This window comes from Aulostomus chinensis, chromosome 11 (assembly GCF_037954235.1).
Source record: "Aulostomus chinensis isolate RoL2024-O1b breed Wild chromosome 11, RoL_Achi_v1.0, whole genome shotgun sequence".
In the NCBI taxonomy this organism is placed as follows: domain Eukaryota; kingdom Metazoa; phylum Chordata; class Actinopteri; order Syngnathiformes; family Aulostomidae; genus Aulostomus; species Aulostomus chinensis.
In genome coordinates this window covers 17,763,122-17,786,967 of record NC_141330.1, presented here as the reverse complement: position 1 = coordinate 17,786,967, position 23,846 = coordinate 17,763,122, and the positions used below count along the sequence as shown (strand labels likewise).

General features: G+C 42.9%; 1 protein-coding gene across 1 annotated transcript; it reads right to left on the bottom strand.

Moving 5' to 3' along the window:
- Positions 1 to 10,675: 10,675 nt before the first annotated feature.
- LOC147253672 (basic helix-loop-helix transcription factor scleraxis-like) lies at positions 10,676 to 21,627 on the bottom strand. Its single transcript, XM_086217340.1, has 3 exons — positions 20,797 to 21,627; positions 20,348 to 20,564; positions 10,676 to 10,932 (listed from the first exon to the last, which is right to left on the bottom strand). The coding sequence occupies exons 1-3, from the start codon at positions 21,192 to 21,194 to the stop codon at positions 10,894 to 10,896; spliced, it is 654 nt and encodes a 217-aa protein (XP_086073466.1). The 5' UTR covers positions 21,195 to 21,627; the 3' UTR covers positions 10,676 to 10,893.
- Between the last annotated feature and the right edge of the window lie 2,219 nt (positions 21,628 to 23,846).

The following is a 23,846-nucleotide window of genomic DNA, read 5'->3' as shown; positions in this document are numbered from 1 at the left end:
ACTTACCATCTCCTTCTTTCTCTCTATTGAGCTGCAGTCTGTACCTGCGCTCCCTTGTCCTCACCCCTTTCTCTCCCCTCCTCTCCTCTTCTCCCCCCTCAACACTGACACTTCCTTATCTCCAGGTTGTGGGGGGACAATAAAAATTAATCTGTGATTCACTTTCCATTTGACCCAGAAATAGAATGTGGAGGGTCTGGTGTTATCAGAGGAATGAAAAACAAACCAAGAGCATCCACACAGGTTTAATTTATATTTAATCTCTTTTGAGAGCGAAGGTGAATTTATGGAAGTGATCTTGCGGAAGCATCAGAAAAAAATGATAACAACCGCTTTCTTAATCTACACATATTTACACCTTTGTTTTTATAAAATCAGTGTTTAATTCAGATCTTAGGGTGCACGCATACTTGGCCACTTGTCTTGTACTGTCCTGAGGCACCACTGCCCCGGCCCCCTGCTGGCCGGTGCTCACATTGTTCTGGACCTGGCCCGAGCACTCTTACCCCTAATTTCCACCAGACATGGTTGTGTTGCATTACAGCTGCGTTACTTCAGCCAAAGCTAATCACTGCCATTCTGGTCAATGTTTCGGTTTCCACCAGAACCACGGTGGCATTTCAAGCACATCCCAGAAGCGGCTCGGCGCATCGCTTCCTGAGTCTGTTTTTGACCGAAGGTGCATCAAGCTGCAAACAGCAGACTGAGCCAGACAGGAAGTTCCAGCAGAAATGAGATTGTGAATTTGGTCCATTTTCAATATAAAGAGTAATTTCCCGATTGGAAAAGCAGCCAGAAAAGACACAATATAACCATGCAATTTACCTACATGTGATACAAACACATATAATAAAAGAAAACAACCAAATCAGCAGATTTGAGTAAGTTCATAAATTCAGGCATGCAATATGGCTGAAACCCCGCCGCTAGGAGGTGCAGCTATTCAGTAGAGGAACGTGATAAGCACCCTGGCCTTACACGACGCAGCCGTACCTGGTGAAAAAGTACAGGTTACAGTGTTATTGAGCTGTAATACACACTATTGTATGACAAGTTTGCACCTCTGCAGCATAGCCATCAAGATTAGCTAGCATCAGCTAATATAACTCAGTGCTCTCAGAGGTCTCTCCTGACTCCAAATCTGTAGATTTGCCACTTGACTATTATTTTGACAGTATCATACCACTGGAATTCATTAATACTGTTTGTTGCGCTGCCAGATGAAGTCATGACCACATTCCAACTGTACCGTGCTGAAGCCCGACTCTGTTCTACCTAATCAGGGCCAGGAATCCCTACCGTGCCTGGGCGCGGTGTGGAGTGATCACACTCGTCAATCGAACTGGATTTTAAGGGACAAACGTGCTTTGGCCCAGCATGGATCACCCAGTGCGAGTAGGCCCTAAAGCTAGTTCCCTTATTCTCTCCCTTTCCTTTCAAGAAACAGTGTCTAGGGTGCTCAGGGTTTTTACCCTGGAGAGACTGGTGGGATAAGCGCAGGCTAATAAAACTGGTGTCTGGATTCACACAGTTTGCAAGTGGATGAAACACTGGCAACAGTTGTAGCCCTTTGTGAGTGCATGTACCATCGACTTGTTTGCATTCCCTAAAGCACCTTAGGGTGTGCCCCAACCTCTATCTCTGTCTCCATCTATCACCAGACTAGATCAAGTCCAAAAGCCCCTGAAGGTCACCCAGTGTTTGTCATGGTTGACAACTTAATGCAGGAATGGAGGAAGAGCTCAATATCTCCTGCTGAACAGTTACCAGATATTCTGTTTTCCTTTGGTTGCTAAGATTTCATACGTCTCCGTTGGTGTCAGCTGGCGGTGACGGAGCCTGTAGTTGGTTAAAGTCTGGCTCTGTTTTCCATCCCAGACAGCATGAAGCTGTTATAGCAAATGCAAATCTCTTTAGCACTCTATAATCTTATGTAAAGTATGATTTAATTTTTCTCAACACTCCAAAATGGCCCCGCTGCTTTCTACTCGTGCTGTCAGTGATTGGAAAATACTTGTGATCCGATCTTCTCACTGCTGTACCTGTCTTTTTGGCTCTGCTTTTGTTCAGGCTCATGTGTCTTATATTTTATATGAATCTTTTGGTGAAAAATCAAGAGTTTTTTTTTTTAAAACAGCAATTTCTTTTTCAATAGCTTTCAAATTATGTGACGCAGGGAGTTCAAATTAGTACCAGATATTAGTAATAGACTGAAACTATAGGACACACTTTCCTTTTGATTCCGTATTAAGAACCAACATGATCTCATGGTGTGTGTCACGCCACTTTTCAGGACATTTCGTGTAATTTTGTATCAGGCACATGTTTAGCTTGAATTTTTCTGACATGGTGGCCAAGAAATAAATGATCTCATTTTACAAACAAACAGTAAATAGTGTTTTATTTAAATAGTTGAGGTGAGATGGAAGCAGTGCAGGGTACTTTGGTATTTGAGCAGCATTGCCTTGGCAATCCATTGCCCTTTGTGCTGGTGACAGATTCTAGCAAACGGTTTTGAGCTACTTGCAAGCATGTGAGATTAGAGGCCAGGGCAGAGCTGAGTCTGACTACACAAAGGGCTGTTGTGAGACTTAACAGTAAAATAATGTATTTGTGCAAAAGACATCTATGGAGACTCTGTAATAAAATGACATGCACAAAAGCAAAAAAAAGCATCGTCATGACACACATGTTTGTCATTCATACACCTCTTGGCGAGACCAGACCGATTACTGCTGCCCTTTGAATTTCCTTAGCAGTTCTGGACAAACTCAGCTTGTGTCATCGTCAACAATATGAACATTTTTAACAATTAAGCAGGAATTAATCACTGCCGCAACACAGGATTAATAACAGTTTGAGAAAGAAAGTAACATGTTTGTTCTTTAGGTGGTAGAAAGCCGATGTGTTTGATACATATGAGACAGAATTTTATGGTTAACCATCCAACATCATTGTCGTCACCCTCCGCTTATCCAGTTGGTCTGGGTCGCAGGGGCAGCAGCCTCAGCAAGGACTGTCCTCTCCCCAGCCACGTCCACCAGCTCTTCCAAGGGAATCCTGATGTGTTCCTAGATCAGCCGAGAGATATAATCCCTCCAGCGTGTCCTGGGTCGGCCTCAAGGCCTCCTCCTGGTTGGGCATGCCTGGAACACCTCCCGAGGGAGGCATCCAGGAGGCATCCTCACCAGACGCCCAAACCACCTCAGCTGACTCCTCTCGACATGTAGGAGCAGCGGCTCTGCTCTGAGCCCCCCCCCCCCCCCCCCCAAATGACTGAGCTTCTCACCCTGTCTCTAAGGGAGAGCCCAGCCTTGCTGCGGAGGAAACTCATTTCGACCGCTTGTATTCGTGATCTCGTTCTTTCGGTCATTACCCAAAGCTCATGACCATAGGTGAGGGTTGGATTGTAGATTGACCGGTAAATCGAGAGCCTCGCCTTTTGGCTAAGCTCCCTCTTCACCACAACTGACTGGTTTAGCACCCGCATCACTGCGGATGCCGCCCCAATCCGCCTGTCAATCTCCCGCTCCATCCTACCCTCACCTGTTAACAAAACCCTGAGATACTTAAACTCCTCCACCTGAGGTAAGACCTGCCCTCCGACCTGGAGTGGGCAGGCCACCCTTTTCTGGTGAGGACCATGGCCTCAGACTTGGAGGTGCTGATTCTCATCCCAGCCGCTTCACATTCAGCTGCGAACTGCCCCAGCAAGAGCTGGAGGTCGTGGCCTGATGGAGCTAAGAGGACTACGTCATCTGCAAAAAGCAGAGACGACATCCTCCTGCCACCAAACTCCATCCAGCATAGTTCTATCAAAAACCAGTATAAACTGCATGAAATATCACTGGATCACCATATAGTGTATGTTTATACTGTATATATTCATAAAATTATTCCTCCACAAGTTAGCTGACCTTACTACTCTACATGCTGAATTATTAAAGGTAATTTAAAGCAAGAATGTACACATTAGGCTGAAGACAAAAGAAAAAAAAACTCCCAAACAATTCATCTATAGATAACAACTGACAGATTCATCAATAAAATGAAAATGATGAATACGAATCGGTGGAAATGATAACATAACTTCATGTATTCAGACTCAAAAAAACAATTCTATAACTAACCTTTAAAAATGTGGAGAGATTTGCTCTGTTTGCCTGTGTAGCATGTAGCCGACTGGCACACAACCTCTGTCTTCAGATATTAATCACTGTAATAAGTTAGTTTTGTGGTCCAATGAGCGATGTAACTTTGCTCAAGGTTTCTGAAAACAAGACTTAACAGGCTTTTCAAAATGTTTTGGAAATAAAAAGGTTTTTTTCTGTATTTATAAACCATGCATACCCTTTATAAACAGATTTCATAGATAGTAGTAAAATAATGTTTTTTTTTTGCATATATCTGCAAAGAATAAAGAAAAAAATCTCCAATATGGTGCATCACTCAGCATTCGTGTTCAACTCCATTCGTTAATGCTTCCGTGTCTTCCCTCGCCAATGGAACCAACCAACACCGTCACACAGACAGTGACATCTAACCAAAATTACAGCCCACTAGCTAGAAAGCTATGTGGAAATTAGGAAAATAAAGCTGTCATATCTGTGGTTGTTAACAGATTTTCATAATAAATTTGGGCACCAACAGTGCCAGAACATGCACATTTCATTTCCCCTTTGAAGCTTACAGGACACCAGTTGTCCTATGAATCTTTGTAGTTTGCTCATAAGCGTATCCTTTGCAGACAGGCATTAATATGGAGTCTAGACAGCCGTTGTACTCTCCCAATAAGGAGACGTATTAAAAAAGAACCCAAAAAATGGTGGAAAAGCAGAGGAATAACAGCGTAGGAGTCACAATGGGGAAACAATCACTGGCTGGAGAGAGAGAACATCAGCTCTGGTTCTGAAGCTGCCAGATCAGCTTCAACAAGCCTCAGAGCAGGAAAAACAAGCAGAAAAACAACTGGCCTTTAAATGTCAGGATGTTTGGGAGACAAAAGACTGCAGAAGTTACAGCGATGATTGATGATTACATGAGTGATAAGAATTCACGCACTCATATTTGGACTGTGCTACAAATGTATGTACCGTGGGAAAACCACACACACACGCACGCACAGTCATATGGAAATCCCAGCAGCTTCCATGGTGGTATCCTCATCAGGAGGAAATGTCTTTTTAACAACCAATTAAAGGTGATCCAGGCTGCTTACTGGAGGAATGTTACCTAGCACAGAGGAGCTGTCATAGAGGCAGAAAGGTGAGGAGAGATTCATGGGGGGGTCCAGAGAGGTGGATGCAGCGCTGCACGAGGTGGAGCCCAGGATTTGGCACTTTCACAGGTGTGCACAACAGGGGGTTTGTGTAGGAAGAAGTGTGTGCACATGTGTATGTGTGAGCACGAGTGTGTGGAGCTGCCAAACTGGCCACCTGTCTTTCCCTCGTTGTAGTTTTAGTGTTTCCTTTCATCCGGCCCTCAGCAGCACAGCTCCCACTTGGAGCAGTTAGCCTCCTGCCGGGTGTGTGTGTGTGTGTGTGTGTGTGTGTGTGTGTGTGTGTGTGTGTGTGTGTGTGTGTGTCAGTGTGTTTGCATAGCTCAGATCCCTGTTGGCTTAGAAAGACTAATGCTCCTAAAGGTGCTTTTTGCTCTTGCCTCCATGTTTTATATCTTTGTTCTTTGTGTTTTATTGAGACAGTTCGAGTGGAGGCAGGAAGTTGGCCAACAGGCCCGCAGAGCAGTCGAGTCCACCAGAGGAAACTCCTGCTCCAACGTCAACAGGAGGTCATGCTCCAGGAAAAGCCCTGCTACCTATCCCTCTTTAATTAATAGACCGTATTCCTTTGGGTGTCATCGGAATACAAAAACATGGGTGAGTTGAAACAACAACAACAGAAAGAAAGTAAGACTCCTACACCAGTTCTGATGTTTTAAAAGAAATATTTTAAATCCAACATTTCTGGTTCCACTATTTGATAATTCCAGCAACAGAACCATTAAAGACAATCAGCCATAATATTACAGCTTTTGATTTATTTTGCCTTTAATTGCATGGTAGCATGAAATCCTTTAATAACAACATGATGTAGCATCAAAACCGAAGGAGAAAGTGTGATCATGTGATATTCATCATTTAGCTATGAATTTGTGCGTGTACAACTTGTCTGTTACTTATTCTTCTCCAGCTTCAATAAATCTACGCACGCATTTCTTACGTACGGAGTCGAAATGATGATTAATATAATGAAAATATCATGGGACATTCATCATGCTCACAGAGTGATTAAAAAGATGTTGATCAAACTTTCAAAATCATACAGTTACTTTTGTTTTTTTGATCATCAGGCACATAGATTTGCGTTCTTGGATAAATGCATAAAAACCACTTGGATTGGATCATCCCGCCACCTCTGTTTGGTTCTCTGTAAACAAGCGAGACGTCGTAACGTGGGGGTCGCATTGTTGTGGAATCTCTGTGTCAAACGATAGAGCACATTTCCAAATGTCATCTACTCCAAATTGGGTGTAAATAGTCACACTGGCTGTTCCACTCCCGGCGCAAATATTATCATTGGCCACTGATGCTCTCTGATGCCTTCAGCAACATCCAACAATTTACTATCACAACAACACAATGCAATAAATTTGAAGGGGTGAATTAAGTCATGTCAGGGTATGTTAAAGTCGTTTTAGAGTAAAAGTGAGAACAAAATGGTCACTGGTTCAATCCCCACGTGCCCCGGAGATTGTCAAAGTGTCACTGAGCAAGATATTGAACACCCAGTGGCTCCTCATGTGTGGTTTTTCAAGTGTGTGAATGATTGTGTGAGTGTATGTGTGTGTGAGTGCCATAAATAAGGAAAAAATCCTACATAAATACAGTCTATTTACATTTACAAATTATCAAAAGTTTGTTTTCGTTGCCTGTCTGCACATTAACTGGCCTTCATGAGCTAACGTCTGTAATATAGGAGGGTAGGTGGATCCCAACCATCGATCCTGTGGTATGAAAGTATGTCTGGTAGTTTGAGAGGAGAATCAGTCCTTCTATCTTCTCTGTTTACTTTTCATCTAAGTGTAAAACTGTGTGTCCACTTACTTTACTGTTGTCATGCGGTCACATGTGCAGATCTTTGTTAATGTTCAGGCAAACGTGTTCATTATTGGCCTTGAAAAGCTTTTCTGTCTTTTGAATCAGTAGGCAACAGTTGGGGGAGAAAAAAAAAAACCTTTTCAGGAATGAATCAAATAGGAAATACTGCGGTGCGGTTGTACGCCACTATGATGTGTGTTTATCACAGTGACCTTTGACCACCAGATTGTTTTTAGGTCATCATCCAGTCCCGGTGGACATCTCAGCCAAATTGGAAGCTGTTCCCTCCAGCGACACCAAGAACGGCATGTTCAGACAGACCAACATCCGGAAAGATAATTCCTCCTTACTGATCACGTTTATGCTGCACATCAACCTCATGAATCAGGACGCACTGCCCCCACCTACATGAATCTACAGAAGCTGCCTCAGTCTCCAACAGTGCTCCGGCCCTCCGTTTCCTAGGTGTTGCAGTGTCTCACACTGCTGTGGTCTGCGCGCTGCGACTGCTGGACAGTGGTTAGGACCTGATCGTCATCCTCCTGAGTCACAATTCCTCAATGGCTTCCATTGCTTGCTGGAATAATCATGATTATTGTGCAGTTTACCAAAGAATTTAGAGACTAATTTGATCTTATTATTTGGATTTAAATAGATAACGTGTTTCTGTTTTCCATATTCGGCAGTCTCTGTCCGTTTTTAATTTGGTGTTTCTTTGAATGATCTTATATAAAAAAAAATTTAAAAAAAAGCTGCAGACCCACTTTGACTTCATCTATCCAGATTTCCATAGGGGCATCTTCGTCGGAAGACCGTTTTATTGATAATACGCCGGCCGACCGGCCAACCTCCGGTTTACCCTCGGTCCAAACCACCCACTTAAATAGGCAACAGCAGCCTTTCCCTCAGCTGATTTGTTTTCATCAATGTAAAACACAGAGATCATTAGACAGCTTAAGCTATATCACAGATCCTGCCTCCGTGTGTGCGAGTGTGTGTCTACACGTGCATGCATATGTCCATCTTTTGTGCATGTAAGTTCATCAGTGTACGAGTGTGTAAATGGTCATCTGTGTGTATTTGTGTGTATGTGTGTGTGTGTGTGCGCGCGTGTGTGTAGGCGTAGGGGGAACCTGATCTCGTCTGTGTGGGAGGAACCGGTTCTTTTTTCCCCTCGGAGCCGCTCAGACAGACGGCCTGCTAGAGAGATCAGACTCGCAGACTAACTGGACCAGAAGTCATTAGGACACACTAGACACGCAGTGCTTTTTGAAGACTATTGCTTCCTTTTAAAAAACTCTCAGCAGTAAGATTATCTATGTCTCATCAGCTCACGATAAAAGTAAGATCTGTTCAACAAGACACGCGGTGCTTTTTAATTCCTCGTCTCAGGAAGTAGCACGCAGCAGGGACCACTTACACTGGAACTGCGCCTTGAGATTGCAGTCTTTTTGTTGCTCTGTGGTTCATTTTAGGAGGAAAAAACAGCCGTGGCACTGGAATTTAAAGGGCATTTGTAACATAATGTGTTATAACTCTGCTTTGCTGCTGTGTGATTTTCCAATAAGCAAAAATCTTTGTGCTGTGATTCTCTCTTAATCCTGCACTTCCTCAGCGAGTCTGATCAAACTACTGTTTTTATTCATTCCCTGGTCTCACATGAAAATCTTCACCTGTAATTTATGGTTTTGGGGGGGTGTTACACACACAGTAAATCAGCTTCCAGATGACATCACTAGAAGGACAAGTCAGACACATTAACTGACTGCAACTGTTGGGGGCTGTTTATGGTTTTGGGGGGTGTTTGTGAGATTACACACACAATAAATCAGCTGTGCCCGTAACACTAAAAGCTGTTTTGGCAGCATGAGAGACTGACGTTTGATTTTTTTTTTTTTTTGAGGGGGGGGGGGGGGGTGTTTTCTTCTGCCAGGCACTTTGTCACATTGTAGGAAAAGGCTCCATAATTGGCACCTCGGGTTGCAGAAACAGCTTGTCAGCATTGTTAAAGAAAATAATTTGGAAACACCAAAGTGGTGCAGTGCGAGGGTTCTTTTCCATTAAAAGAACGGCTCATTTACATTTTACTTAAATGTGGAAAATAACTTGAGGAATCCTGAATTATAGACCTTGAATGCCATAGACCTTTGACTGAGATTAACATTCAGATAGATAGATAGATGGATAGATAGACAGACAGTCAGACAGATAGATAAATAGATAGATAGATAGATAGATAGATAGATAGATAGATAGATAGATAGACAGATGGATAGATAGACAGACAGTCAGACAGACAGATAGATAGATAGATAGATAGACAGACAGACAGACAGATAGATAGATAGATAGATAGACAGACAGACAGATAGATAGATAGATAGATGGATAGATAGATAGATAGATAGATAGATAGATAGATAGATAGATAGATAGATAGATAGATAGATAGATAGAAAACAAGGCTACACACCCTGGAAAGTCATCATTAAGGAGGCCAGTGGCACTCCAGGGAAAAGAGAGGAAGAGCCGAGGAGGAGAAGAGAGAAAGCGCATGTGGAAAGGTAAAGAAGAGGACAGCGAGGGGACACAGGCAGATGTTCAAGTACCTGCAGATTCAATTCTGCAACCCCCCCCCCCCCCCCCCCCCGGTATCCACCACCCCTTTTCTCTTCTGCTCGCATTTCCTGTGAGCCTCATCCCCTCGTGTCTGCCTCATCTTCTCTCTCCATCCGGGTTGATCTCGGTGCCCCCGAACAGAAGAAAGAGAGTTAGAAAAGAGGGCGTGTGAGAGGGAGAAAGATGGTTTTGAGCCGAGCGACAGCAGCCAAAAGTAAAAGTAGAAATTAGGCTGATGGGAGCTACAGCTGTAGCCACTGTGAAAGCTCCAATGCACAGAAATGTTTTCAAAATTGTTATTCTCCATCGCTGCCTGAGTGAAAAAAGTTCTAAAACGTCTCTTTGGCACAGGAGGGACTGACAGTGGAAACTTGTATAATATTTATTGGTTGGAACTGGGGAGAATTACGACAAAGTTGAGGGTACAATCTGCTCAAAGTGCCACCAACATATGATTCAAATTACTTCCAAATATACAAACAATTTATTGACCATCTTGAGTTATTTTCCAGCATATGACACTTTTATAAAATGATTCTTAGACATACTAAAACCACTAAAGTTCCAGCATTTTCTGTGTGTGTGTGTGTGTGTGTGTGTGTGTGTAAGAATCCAAAAGAATCTGAGTGAATACTAGCCAATGTTTTGAAAGTGATATGCTTGTTAAATAACATAGTTTCATTATATAATGTTATGTCACATAAATATACATTTATATTACAGTTTACACATTAATAACACAGCTTTTGATGAATACAAATTTGTCTTTCATAGGTTTTTGTGTTTTTCAAACATGTGCCATAAGCTCTTAACACTGAGTCTTTGAACAATACAGTAAAACGTCCCTAAAGGTTCTTCATTGTTTTTTTGTTTTTTTTTATAAGCAAGTGAAAGCCCTTCAAAAATACTGTTAAACTCTTCAAAAGCTCAAACTCTTTGAAAAGTAAGAAGTTCCTGTAAAGCACTGTTAAAAAGTCTACACAAAGAGATGCTGTGTAAAGTTTGGTAAAAAAAAAAAAAGAATAAAGAAGAAGTCCTGGAAGTGCTTTCTAACTTGATTGAGAGTCTCTGAAATGTATCACAAGTCTGAAGAGTCTTCAAGTTGCTGAATTTAAAAAAAAAAAAAAAAAATCACTGAAAGCGCCGTCGAAGCGACGAGCGTGTTCTCCGTGTGGTTGTTAACTCCTGATGGCGGTCTTCCTTTCTCTGTCTTTGTTCTGCGAGAGAGGGAAAAAACAATTTCAGGAATCAAAAATTAAAGTAGAATACAAAAAAAAAAAAAATTCAAGAGTGAAATTTCATTCAGTAATTTTTCTGCTTGTGTCAAATCCATTTTTGAGACTTCTTATTCGTGATGCTCACTGCCTCAGTGCAAGTCAGTCCTAGAAACTATAGCCTACACAGACAATATAGTTTATCACACAATTTAATCGCCTTCATTGAATTGCATCTTGCATTATTTCCCAATTTTTGAATACTTTATGACATCATAATGGGACCAACCAAAACCAATAATGTTTTCCTTAAATCTAACTGGACCTTGAATGTAATTGACATATTATAAAACATCAAGTTTCCAACACAAAATGTCATAAGGCTGCTGCCAGTGACAAAATCAAGTTTTCTAAACTATAGAACAACATGACCCCCCCCCCCCCATGTCTGTATTGATATCGTTTTAACAGATGTTGTCAAGTTTGTTATCATCTGACGTATTTCTCTGAGATCAGGTGCGAATGAACGTTTCTATTCTTAGATTTCAAGACAGTCGTGAAAGGTTATAGGCTCAGTCAGGCAATAAGAAAAAACTTTGTCTCTAAGATCCAGAACCATGTTTTCTTTGGTAAACATGATCGTAGCTGCAATCCTTGCTCTCTCTGCAGCCATGACGGATCTTTGTGAATATATTAGAACTTTCCATGATGTTCTCCTTGAAAACCTGCAGGAACCCACTGTTCTACATTCTTGAGGCAATAAAGGGGCTTCAGCTTTCATATCTAATGGAACGAGTGAGGTATACAACCAAGGTAAATGTAAATGGTGGAGTACGGAGGCGGGGGGGGGGGTGTTCATGAGCTGATAAAGTGAATTCACTCGTAATTGAATCAGCAGCAGAGACGGCTGGGCATTTATTTAATTTTATGAACAGTGACATCATGCGCTGGTATGACAGAGGAGCATGACGTGCGTCTCATTTATCGGTGGTATCAGAGCAGAGCTGCGTCCACTTCCTGGCTGGGGGTGGATGGGTAGGTGGGGGCCATAGTGGGGGTGGGGTGTGTGTGTGGGGGGGTCGAAGTCTATCTGGCCAGGAAAATAAGATCACATTTTCCCTCCTGCCCTAACCTCTGTTCTGCTACCATTAGCTTTTCAAGAAACACTCGAGGGGTTTTATCGAGCTGAGTGACACGCAACACATGTCAGCTTTGCTTATTGTTTTTCAGGGCTGACGTTTCATACATGAACTCACAGCTGACAAATGAGTTCTAACCTAATTCATTGTTGACTTTCTTGAACAAAGCGAAGGAAAATAATATCCGTCTTCTCGCCAGTGAAAACAACCAAACTTCACTTCATATGGCAGCAAATGTACTCAAGTAGCTTGTTGAAACTGTCACCACAGGTGAGGTCACGGATGAAAATGAACTCTTTCTTCTCTGCCAGTGCCCCTCGGCTCCCCTGTCCTCTCCTGACTTCTCTCTCCCCCTCCTCATATCGTCTCAGCTAACACCGCCGACTACCCTCCTCGCCTTCCTCGCCTTCCTCGCATCAGCCCAACACCTGTTACACATTTCCTCTCAGACCGTGCTCAAGGTGTAGGTGTTTGGACGGACATCAACAAAGGTGGGTAGGTGTTTGGAAGGATATCAGCCCCTAATGAGTGCGTGAGATCATAGGATTTGGACAGGAGTCGGTCCGCCCCCTGATTGAGTCGAGTGTGTGGAGATGGAGGAGCTCTGATTGTCAAGTCGTCTTCCAGCTGGACGATTAGTCCCACCATTACTGTTATTTAGTTGGGTGCCTGTTTGTCATGTATGCTAATAAATATCCTGTGGCTATATTCAAATTCTGCTTGTTTTGAAGATTTTTTTATGGAGCCGAAGTCAGCGAGCTACAGTTACATTCATACACTACTGGTGTGCAACAGCAAAAAAAGGTTTAAAGCGATACTTCATCTAGAAAGGTTTTTTTTTCCCCTCTAAAGTACTCACATATAGGTGTCACAAAGATGTTTCATTACTTCCGCTTGACTCCAGATGTCCTAAAGAGCCCTCCACGTATATTTAGCTTGAAGCTAAAAACAATCCACCTCTGAAGTGCATCGCCGATGTGAACCACATCTTCCCTATCCAGCCTTTTGCTCAGTAATCCACAAACACTCTCATTTGAGCTAAAATGCTGTGCACGTTCACTTGAACCGACTTGCTCGCGCTCCTCTACGCTCGTCACGCTGCATTAAAGACGGCTTGGAGGACAATAACATAAATGTAGCGAGAAGTTTGGGTCTCTTTTACAAACTGAACTGTTTTTTTGTTGTTGTTGTTGTTGTTTTTTTCGCGGCAGATCTCACGCCACATTACGCAGCTCCAAAAGTTCATTAGGAACCCCTCTCTCCTGGTGGGCACACAAGTATATGTCAACAACATCACATGATGGTTGCTGCTGTTAAAACATGAGAAAATCTGCATCGGCTGGGGAGGTGTTGTGAGACCCTGTCAGACCTTCATGTCTCATCCATCTTTTCTACAGTCTATGATCCAGCGCAGCGCTGCCAAACCCAGACGTAATTGACAAAACAAATTAGCAGTACAAACTCAAATGATGTGTACTTCTTTCCGAGACCATGCAACCACCTCGCATGGCGTGCTTTCCACAAGACGCACACACAAGACATATGAGAGAAAAGCATTTGCTGGCATACGAGAGTAAAGATCTGCAGTGGCAAGATCATTTGTCTTGTTTTGTACCATTTAAATGACAGAATGAATGAATGATTTCACACATACACACAGGCTGGGAAACATCTGGACTCGTGCTATTGCTACCATAACTTTTATTGTGTTTTTACACAAACTGTAAAAGCAGCAGCTGGATGACACAACTCATGATCACATGTGGAAACGTTGTTTATCAGCAGGCAGGTTAGCGTTAGCGGTGGCTACGAGACTAAAACGGCTATTGGATGATTTAGTAAATTACATTAGAATTGCCGTGAAATCAGCAGCAGCGAGCGATAGTGTAGGAGGCACAGCTGTGGATGGTGAGGGCGGTTCAGCTGGAGTGTGACGGGTTCAGTCAAAACAGGGGTGGGGGGTAGGGGTGGGGGGGCTTTAAGAGCGGCCTGGTAGTCAAAACAATCTCTTGAAGACTAATACAGCATGGTCGGATGACATCGCTGCTCTCTCCTTCTTTCTCTCTCCAAACACACACACCACACACATACCAGCGGCCTCCCAGTGGGGTGATTTGTCCGACACTAATATGATTACCTGATGATGTTTACTTTAGATACCTTATGATGATATTACCACACTGGAACAATATTATTGTTTTATTAAGGTGAAAGAAGCCTGTTGAGTCCACTCTTCACAGCATCTTATCAACTTTCAAATTTTAATATTGTTTTTCCGAAACTTAGTCTGGGCTGTTCTTTTACCTATAACTGTGATTTTCCATGCACTCGCTCTCTTTTCCTGTGTTAATCCATTCTGTCAAATACAAACATCTAATTTAGTCCCTGGCTGCATGAAGAGAGGAATGACTGGTTGGAAAAAATAATTTGACTTGGCCACAAGTCCGACAATCATATAAGGAGATTGGTATTCAAGCATGAAATGAAAACTGGTAATATCCCTTCACCGTATCGAGTCAAAATATGTGAATATGCGTCATCACTTCAAGCGTCTCAAAGAAGCTGTAATTACCCTCATAAATGATCATCGATTAGACTGTGAATGAGAATAAAGGAGAACATTCAAGCAGTGTAATAAATAACACATCAGAGGTACCCAGACATTTCAATTAAGTTAACTAACACGCCAAATAAGCCGCAGTCTGCCATTATGTGGCTTGGATACAAGCACTTGATGTTCGCTGTGGTTTGCTAATAAGCATCCTGATGGCTTCAGAAAAACACTTATTCCCCACATGATGACTCCAGCACAAGCCAGATTGAATTTTTCACTGGTTTCAGGTGAAATCATCCTGCAGCATTTCTATCTGCAGAGATGTGTGCACCTTGCATCAGACCGCTAGGTCATATTGTTTTAAGAAACTGTGCAATTTAAAACCACTGTTTGTCCTCTCGATCCCATTTAGATGTGCTCTTTGGCTCAGTTGTGTTGTCTTTTAGTTTTAAGTTGCTCTTAAGACTAAATGACAACAAAATGATAGTTTTAGTAATAGATTTTGTTAGTTATCTGACCTGACTTCTTCTGGTGGTGTTAAATTCGAGTTAAACTGCTTCCATATGGGCTGTAAATATACAGACACATGACGACACACACACACACACACACACACACACACACATACACAATTCCAGACTAACACACACACATTCAGTGGACGTGGGTAAGAATATATTTGAAAATTGCTTCAATAATTACACTGCACTTTGATGCACATCATTAGCATAGCTGGCAATGTGATGCAAACTGGCAAAGCTCCTGCTCAAGAGGTACAACACATTAACTTCATGTCAACACCAGCACTATCAGTAAATGAGGGTAATTTAGTTTTCATCTATGACCTTGAAACTTCAAGTGACGTCATGTAACTTTTCCAGCGAAACCCGACTAGTAACACCAACCGCAGTCGTCGACTGCTCCAGCACATGTCCTTCCCGTGCATTTAATTTCTCATAGGTGCATGCTTCATTTGATGACTATAAAGAAGCAGAAGTGTAGTTGCGGCTCAGCTGAAAACCAACTGTCCAAACTAGAGGATAAAAAGCCGGACTGATTATCCCACAGAGTCGGTGGCTGTTTCTCTCGCTCGTTTTCTCTCCTTCTCCGTCTCTCTCTCTCCACAACTTCCTGCACACCATTATTTTAGAAAGTGTTGAAAGCACAGTCGTGATCCAGGGCTCCTTAACTGAGTAATCAAATATGGGATTTTTTTTCGGGGGGGGGGGGGTGTCTCAAAAGAGGCAATGAACTGCTGTCTGGCTGAAAAAAAGGAGAAATAGAATGACATGGTTTTGATAAAAAAAAAAATGCTTGTGTCCATGGTTGCATGAGTATAGCCTGGCATGTGTGTATGTGTCATACGTCTGTGTGCGTGTGTGCGTGTGTGTATGTGCAGGAGGGCGTTTCACAGAGAGTGGTTTCCAGGCTTCTTTAACATCACCATCAAAGCTCAATGTCAATGTGTTTCTAATAGCAGCAGCTGAATTAAATACTGGCTGTACGGGCCTCAGCAGAGGATAAATCATTTACAGAACAATTAGCTCATTTGTTGCTCCGCTCTGCACCGCCAATGACTTCCAGACACAGAGAACCAGCCTGATGTGTGTGTGTGTGTGTGTGTGTGTGTGTGTGTGTGCTGTGTATGAACGTGGTCACGTACTAAATTTTATATATCTCAATCATACAAATACACACCCGAACATGCGCACTCTCTCTTTTTCTCTCACACACATGGATTCATCCACTCACTCATTCACGCTTCCTCTCTCTTTCTCTCTCTCTCACACACACACACACACACACACACAAATGCATAAGTAGATAAGTCACTTTCCAGTTACACACTGCAGTTTTAGTGCCACTGTCTTTCCATTCGCCCTGCTCTGTCTTTCTGCACACCGCCCACAAAAGTCATCGCATATAAACATTTTACTGCAGCCCAGATGTAAATTAGAGACGTTAGGAACAGTATACATCATTTGTTGCTGTTTTTCTTCGGTTACACAGTTATTTCTCTCTATTTTTTTATTAAATTGGATTTTTTTTTTTAAATCACAAAGAAAAACAAGTCTATTTTCCACAAGTTTGTTTGTTTTTTTCTTAAAATACGCGCATTCTAGTGTGATCTTTACATTTTAAATAGAAGAACATAGAAATGAAAAAAAAACTGTCAAATCTAAATTTATTCTACGCTGAAGGAAAAAACGCTCAGCAAATGCTTTTATTGGCAGATTAATTGCTATTTCTGTTTATGTTTGCCAATGAAACGTATTGACCCTCTCCATGCTTCGGGCAAAAGAAATAAGCCAACGTTGCGGAGGAAGCTATAAAAATGTTCCAAGTGATTTGGCGCTCATTTGTGGCCAGCACTTCTACCTGAGCTACAACATTCAAACTCTTTAAAGAGCGATGTCTTACAGATAACCGCTAAAAACGACAATTTCAAATGCTTTAATTGCTCTGCAGGTTAATTCGAGGTACCTGACAGTTGCAGCAGCAGACAAAACAAGCACAGGATGTCTGCATCAATCAAGGAGACAGGGAAGGGACTTGAGCGGCCCTCAGCACACCTTAATCCTCCACCCTCACTCCTCTACATCTCATTCACAGATGTAGCCATCACCATTGCTCCACTTTTTTTTTATTTTTTTTTATTTTTTTACTGGATATATCAAAAGCACCAGTTTAGGAAGACAAAGTGGCAGTGAGCCACCCAAGAAGGGAGGAGGGGAAAAAAATCCAGTTATTCTTCAAGTTGACGCTAAGATTTAGAATTTTATTTGAAAATTCACCTGATCACAGCAGCAACGTAACAGGTCTCACCGACTGAACGGTTCCAGCCTCCGTGCTGTAGTCACTACTAACAGGACTGTTTGTTTGGACAGCATTATACTGCGTACACACACATAATAAGAGGAAATGAGCAGGTACTTTTCTCACTTTCACTATTATCCCACATTGGCGATGGCATAATTGACGAGGCGTGTCTAAGTAGACTTGACAGCTGTGATGAACTTCAGCACAAACACACAAAGACTCACACTCAGGACACACGGTCTGGTTTTACCTTCACAATCGTTTCCTCTCTGTAATCACCAGCAACGACTCTGCCCTTTAGCCCACTTAAATACACTGTACAGCCACTTTTCTGGGGGAAAATGAAACGTCTCATGCTTCTGCCAATCAAAGTTAACTGCTTCAATGCCACATGAACGCTTGTTTTTCTCCTTAAATAACTTTCAAAGTAACAACATGTATTTCATTTGGCAGCTGTGTGCATGAGATATGAGCTTATTATAGCTGCACAGCTGCGATGCAATGATGGTGTTGGACGGTTTTCGATATTTGTGATATATGTTAATTCGCTGCGGTTGAAAAAAAAAGTGTTATAATAAGGGAAGGAACATTAAACAATTATTTTTAAGAAATGATTTACGATCCGACCGAGAAGTTGGATTGTTGCAAACCTCTGCAAACATCAATGAGCCACACTGACATGTCCCTTTATTGCAATAAAAATGAGTACTGCAGTTTACTTTGAGTCACTCCCTCAGACAACCCCCCCAACCCCATGCCCCCCCTTACCCCCCCCCTCCACACTGCTGCAGTAAATACTCTGATGAGCAACAAATGTGTATTAATCCGCCAGTGAAAATAGCCCCCTCCTTTTCAAAATGCATTGCTTTCTCCTGTTTAAGTAATGTTGGCCAAACACAACGACGGCCAGATGTTTTAGGAAATGACTGAGCTTTTTCAAAATAAAATATATTTGTGAGCTGTTTTTAAAGATTTACTGCGCTTGGAGCTGAACGTCACAGACAAGGTAGAATCCTGAACAAACAAGGCGATTTATTGACAGTATGAAAAATATAGGCTAATTGTTTTACATATAGAATAAATAATTCAAAAGGACAGTAATTTACTTTAAATGGATCCAGGTTTTTCATTTTGTTCTCTCATACCACTGAAATCTTTCCCTAACTCACCTTCTTTTTCTTTGTGACTGGTGGAGAAATGGCTCATGACAACAGTAAATTCATGCCCAGCAAACACACACTGAGCTAATAAGAAACAGCATAATGTGTCTGAGTCTCATGACGTGCAAAAGTTTGAAAACTGTTTTCTACCCAGCATGCATTTACAGGTCAGTCAAGCATCTGTTGGAGCGAGTTGACAGCAGCAGATAGTATTACACAGCTCCGACTGACAGCTCTGACCTCCACCGGGCTGATCGATATGTCGACGCAGAGCTGAGACGAGGTCAGTGGGAAACAGAGAAGAGGGCGGTTAAAGGAGAGTAAGGACGAGAGAGGAAAATGCGAGCGAGGGAGGCTAGTTATCTCCTAGCCGAGGGTGTCTGGGTTAGGACGCTGAGGACGTCTAGGCTTTCACTCACTCAAGAAGCAGGAGGGGGAGACACACTGCTGAGACTCAGGTTATCCCCCAGCTAAAGGGTCTCTGGGTTTAGACACTGAGGAGAGTATTAGCTTTCACACACTGTTGGGGTAACGGGGGAGTCTGCCAGATGTCAGCTCCTTACCCATAAATCCTGCTAAATGGGCAGCGGCTAGTTTCAAGAGGGAAAGTTGAGTGGACAGCACCTCTCTATCATCTTCCATGTGCAATGGTGGCTAAGGTCAGAGCTGGAGTCGTCTAAATTTGATTAGAGAAATTTTGCGTTCCTCGTTATTTCTCTCTGAAAGTCTTCTCAATTTCATTTATTTCCTGTGTCGTATTAATCACAAATAGGTTGTCCTTTTCCGTGTCTCTATTAAGGTGTGCACTGGCGTGTCAATACAGCCACAGCGGCCTCCGTTCAGAAGAAAAATCAAGGAAAAAGTAAATACATATCTGTTTGTTTTTGCTGTCCTCCTGTAGTTCCTGTTCCTGGAAGTACTTTTGAAAGACTACTTAAGAATATGTGAGTTAAATGTACAAAGTGTACATGCCATACAACATTTCCAGTCACAGATCTTTGCATCTCAGGTCAGTTATGATCTAAAGCGTCTCATATTCAGGCCTACGTTAATATATTCTATTACAGTTTTTAATTGATTTTCTGTGCTCTCGATCATCTACGCTGAATAAAAAAAACCCTGTAAACGTTAAAATATGAAAAAGAGAAAGGGTTAAGAGAATTCCACGGCTGAGTTTAGAGGGTTTTTTACGCAATGGCAGCGCACATTTTGACAGCGTTATTGTGAAAAATAACTGCCTGTAGTTTGACCCTTCAACTGTGTCCCACCATCTCTTCTATCCACTGAAATGTCCAATGAGTCTCACCATCATGAACCTTCAAGCCACCTGCTCCAGTAAAAAATGTCTCCCAACAGTACAGTAATACACAGTCCTTCACCCCAAAGACGACTTTAAAGAGGTTCTGTTTTTACCGCCCCTCAGGGCCAATCAGATTTATAGGCACAGTCACTGATCTCACATCAGCTTTAAACACCAAACTGACCCTGAGCCGCCACACAGTTTCCAGAAAGAGGCTTGTGATCAGTTTTTCTTTGACTTTAATTTGTTTAATTCTGGAAAAAAAAAGTACCCTTGGGAGCATCTGTAAGGCATCCAGAAAATGTTTTTTTATGGTCATTTAGGTGAAATGAAAGCCCTGATTATTATTCAAACTATTTAGTGCCGTATTACACAAATTACTCGTACGAACATTTTACCTGCAGATTTCTCTCACCGTTTTCTTTTATCGTTTTTGTCTGCTCACCATTTTCCTCTGGTTGCTGAGGCAGAAAGTACAGATGTGCTTAGGCTGAGCTGATTGGTCAGATCCTCGATTGGGGGAGGAGTTTACGTGGAAGAACGGCGGTGAGGGGGCGTGGCAGGGCTGTCCGTCATGAAGCCCTTCACCCAGGAGCAAAACGTTCCCCAGATGGCTGATGTAGCTGCTGGCCAGACGAAGAGTCTCGATCTTCGACAGCTTCCTGATCAAGAAATCAGAGTGAGATCGATTATATTACTGATGACATCAATCATTTATTTGCACAACATTTGTTCAAATTTCATTCAGTTGCTTCCTGTGCACTCTTAAACTACACGCGTTCAGTACGTCATCTACACTGGAACCTCAGAAATAGGCTAAATGTGCTAAAAGGTCTAATCGCCCTGAACTACTTTTTTTTGATGAAGAGATATTCCTGGTGTGCTGCTCTGTACCTGTCCGCAGGCTCGGTGGGGATGAGCGTACGTAGTGCCGTGAAAGCTGTGTTGACAGAATTGGTGCGATCTCTTTCACGTGCATTGGCTGCAGTCCTCTGGCGAATTTCAGTAGGGGGAGATGAGCCTGGGGGTCCAAGCCTCCCCACAACTGCAGCCGTAACAGCTCCGCCCCCTCCTCCCCCACACAGCTTCCTCTTCCGGTTCACCTTGATGTGAAAGGCAGACGGCGACGAGGAGGACAGACGGAAGGCGGTGGAGTTGGAGGAGTTGGTAGAGTGCTCCTCTGAGCCCGAGCCCTCACTGCCGTTCTCATCATCATCTTCAGAAAGGAGAGCGATGTCGCCATACAAAAACCGGCCTGCAGGAGGCGCCGTGCGTAGCATGGCAAATGTCATCTTTACCACAGCTAGGCAAATCAAGGCAAGGAGGTCAGAGGTCAATCCTGGGGAGACTTTCCTGAGAGAAACGCTGACGGTTGTTACTGGACACTACTTTATGAAAAACCGAGTTGTCTTAGTTGGTATGCCAGTTGAACCAGACGCTGAGAGAGTCTTGGGTCAGGGTGCTAGATCTGCAGTCATCAGCTGCTGTGTGACAGGTGGCTGCAGGTTCCAGGATCCACTCGTCTTTTTCTCTTCACATCCCAAAGGTCAGCTCCTCATTCAGTTAAATCCTTCAGAAGAGAGCAACATTCTAATGGCATGCTGAAGGCAAACGTGTCCTCTTTTCACCTCTTTGTTTGTCCTTCGTTTTTATCTGCTTCAGTCCCAACTGTAGAACTGCTCCCAGCCTGTGGTAGCAGTTGGACTCCCTCTCTCTCTCTCTTTCTCTCTCTCCCTCTCTGCGTCCTTGCTCCACGTGTGCCTGCTGTCTGAGTGTTTCCGTCTGCCTCGAGGTTTATAGAGGGTGGGAGGGCCTACTGACTCCTCTGCTCCTCCCTCTGAGCTTCGAGGGTCTCTCGGCTGCCGTCTAGAAGCAGGCCAGCGAGACCGGAGGCAAGAGGCAAACGATCGGCTGGAGTTTGTTTTGGCTGCACACTAGTGTGTTCCTGGGGAAGTCCATGCTAACATGCAACGTGCATCACCCTCATTTACTGGGTTGGTTAAGTGACCATAGAGGCCACAGATCGTCTAAGGTCCCTGTGTAAATCATATTTGTGTCAGGGAATATTATTACTGCATTTCTTGGAACGCTGCTTAAAGCGGGAAGGAAATAACTGTCATTTCTTTCTTGGACAAAGCAAGTAGATGTCTGACACAAATATTCTAAACCTGCCTTCTTGTTTAAACGAACATTTGAATGCAGCATTCTTCTAAAATATTGTTGGAATACATTCATCAAACAGACAAAATGAAAATGGCTTTTTCCATGCTTTTTCAGATGAATCTGAAGGTATGACGAGGGTTTGGGCTTCACTGCTTTTTTTAACAAGGAGTTGAGAGGCTTGAGCGTTGAGGCAAGAGATTGCCTTTCTCCATGTCTTCTTTTCCTCCCCCTCTGTGCTGTTTATGTCTCAGGACAGCAGGCTTGGAGGCGGGCAGCCGCAGAGCTGGAAGCTGTCAGTCCAGTCTGGAGCTTGCGGCTGAAGCCGGGAACTGTGTTTATTCAGCCATGGCTGAAGCCTTTTATCTGTGAAAGCTGCGGGCCTGCAAGTAGTTTAGACTCTGGGGATTGAGATTTTTGGGTGGAGTGTTTTGGTGATGAAGGGGAAACTCAGGGGTTACTAATAGGGAAGCTACTACTTTACTCACTTGCTCCCTTTTACAATCTGTCTTCCTGACAAAGAGAAGAAAAAAGTATGTCAGACAGAGGAGGGAGGAAAGACACAAGTGGGAGACAATTAACAAAAAGAACAAAAACAAAGGAATATAAGAGAAATATCAATACAAAAAATTATCAGTTTTGGAAAATACAGAAGTGTTGAAGAAAAAAACTATCCTGCATCCTTGATCAAACTCTACTCTGCCCTTCCTGCTGAAAGTCATTGGGATTATATTAGCCGTGATTGTGTAATTTAAGTTTTATTTCCAGGGAACTGTCTCAACCCAGTCTTTTTTTTCTTCCTGTTTCAAGTGTATGGTGGTTAAAGGTTGACAGCCTTTGTAAAACAACTATGAAGTCTATAATCCTCAATTGTATGATACTGAAACTACTATTGCTGGTGTGCCTCTTTTGTGTGGATTGGCAAGAGTAAGCTACAGCTGAAAACTAATAGCACAATGAATAATCTGTCAAAGTTACACAATGTTACAGTCAGCATTCATCACCGCCGGCCTCCCCACTTCGACACGTAACCCTGCAATCCTCAGCAGTCTCCGTTCGGGTGTTTATGTTGTGGTACTGACGGTGCTGGCTGTAATGCTTAATCGAAGTAGATGAAGTGCTCGGAGCAGCGGGCGACTGACTGCGATCGTACCAGTGTATAAACACCGTCATAAACAAGCAGTGAGTTTGAGTCAGTATCTGTAATGTTCTCATGGAGGGGATCAGGAATACGAGCCGAGTCCCTTCCAGGTAAAACACAGATTTTCGGGGTCACTGGCAATTGCCCTGAAGTACACCTGGCCTTTAATAAAGTGACAGCTGATCTCATCTGCTGCCCGTGATATCACTGTAACCGCCGGCAACAACAGCTGACGAGAAATGAAAGCTTGCCATCTATATCCAATCCGCTGCTCTGTGCTTGTAAAATGAGCGAGGAGAGGGGAGGTATGAATGAGAACTTATCAAATCTGAGTGTATTTCAGAGAATCCAGAACTGAGGCGATTTTCCAAACTTTTTTTTTTCATCACTTTAAAGAAGAAACAGGGAAAGGAGCAAGCTATTTTCAAAATGAGCTGCTGCTTCTTCGCCGTTTGTCAGGTGACTTACGCAGATTTGGCAGTAAAAACATTTCAAGTCGAACTTTCACACAGCAGGTCAAAGAGTGAACAGTACTAATCAGTGGCAACATTCCCACTCTCTGGCTGCAATCTTGGGACACTTCTGGTTGCTGAATATGAGATGTGCATGAAAATAGTTGCCTGGACGTCATCTCTGAACATCG

Excerpts from the sequence above, each read along its gene's own strand:
- LOC147253672 (XM_086217340.1), bottom strand. The coding sequence starts at position 21,194 with ATGACATTTGCCATGCTACGCACGGCGCCTCCTGCAGGCCGGTTTTTG. Across the intron at positions 20,565-20,796 it reads CCCACCGAGCCTGCGGACAG|GAAGCTGTCGAAGATCGAGA; the intron begins GTACAGAGCAGC and ends TTTCTTGATCAG. Across the intron at positions 10,933-20,347 it reads TCAGCAACCAGAGGAAAATG|AACAAAGACAGAGAAAGGAA; the intron begins GTGAGCAGACAA and ends CCTCTCTCGCAG.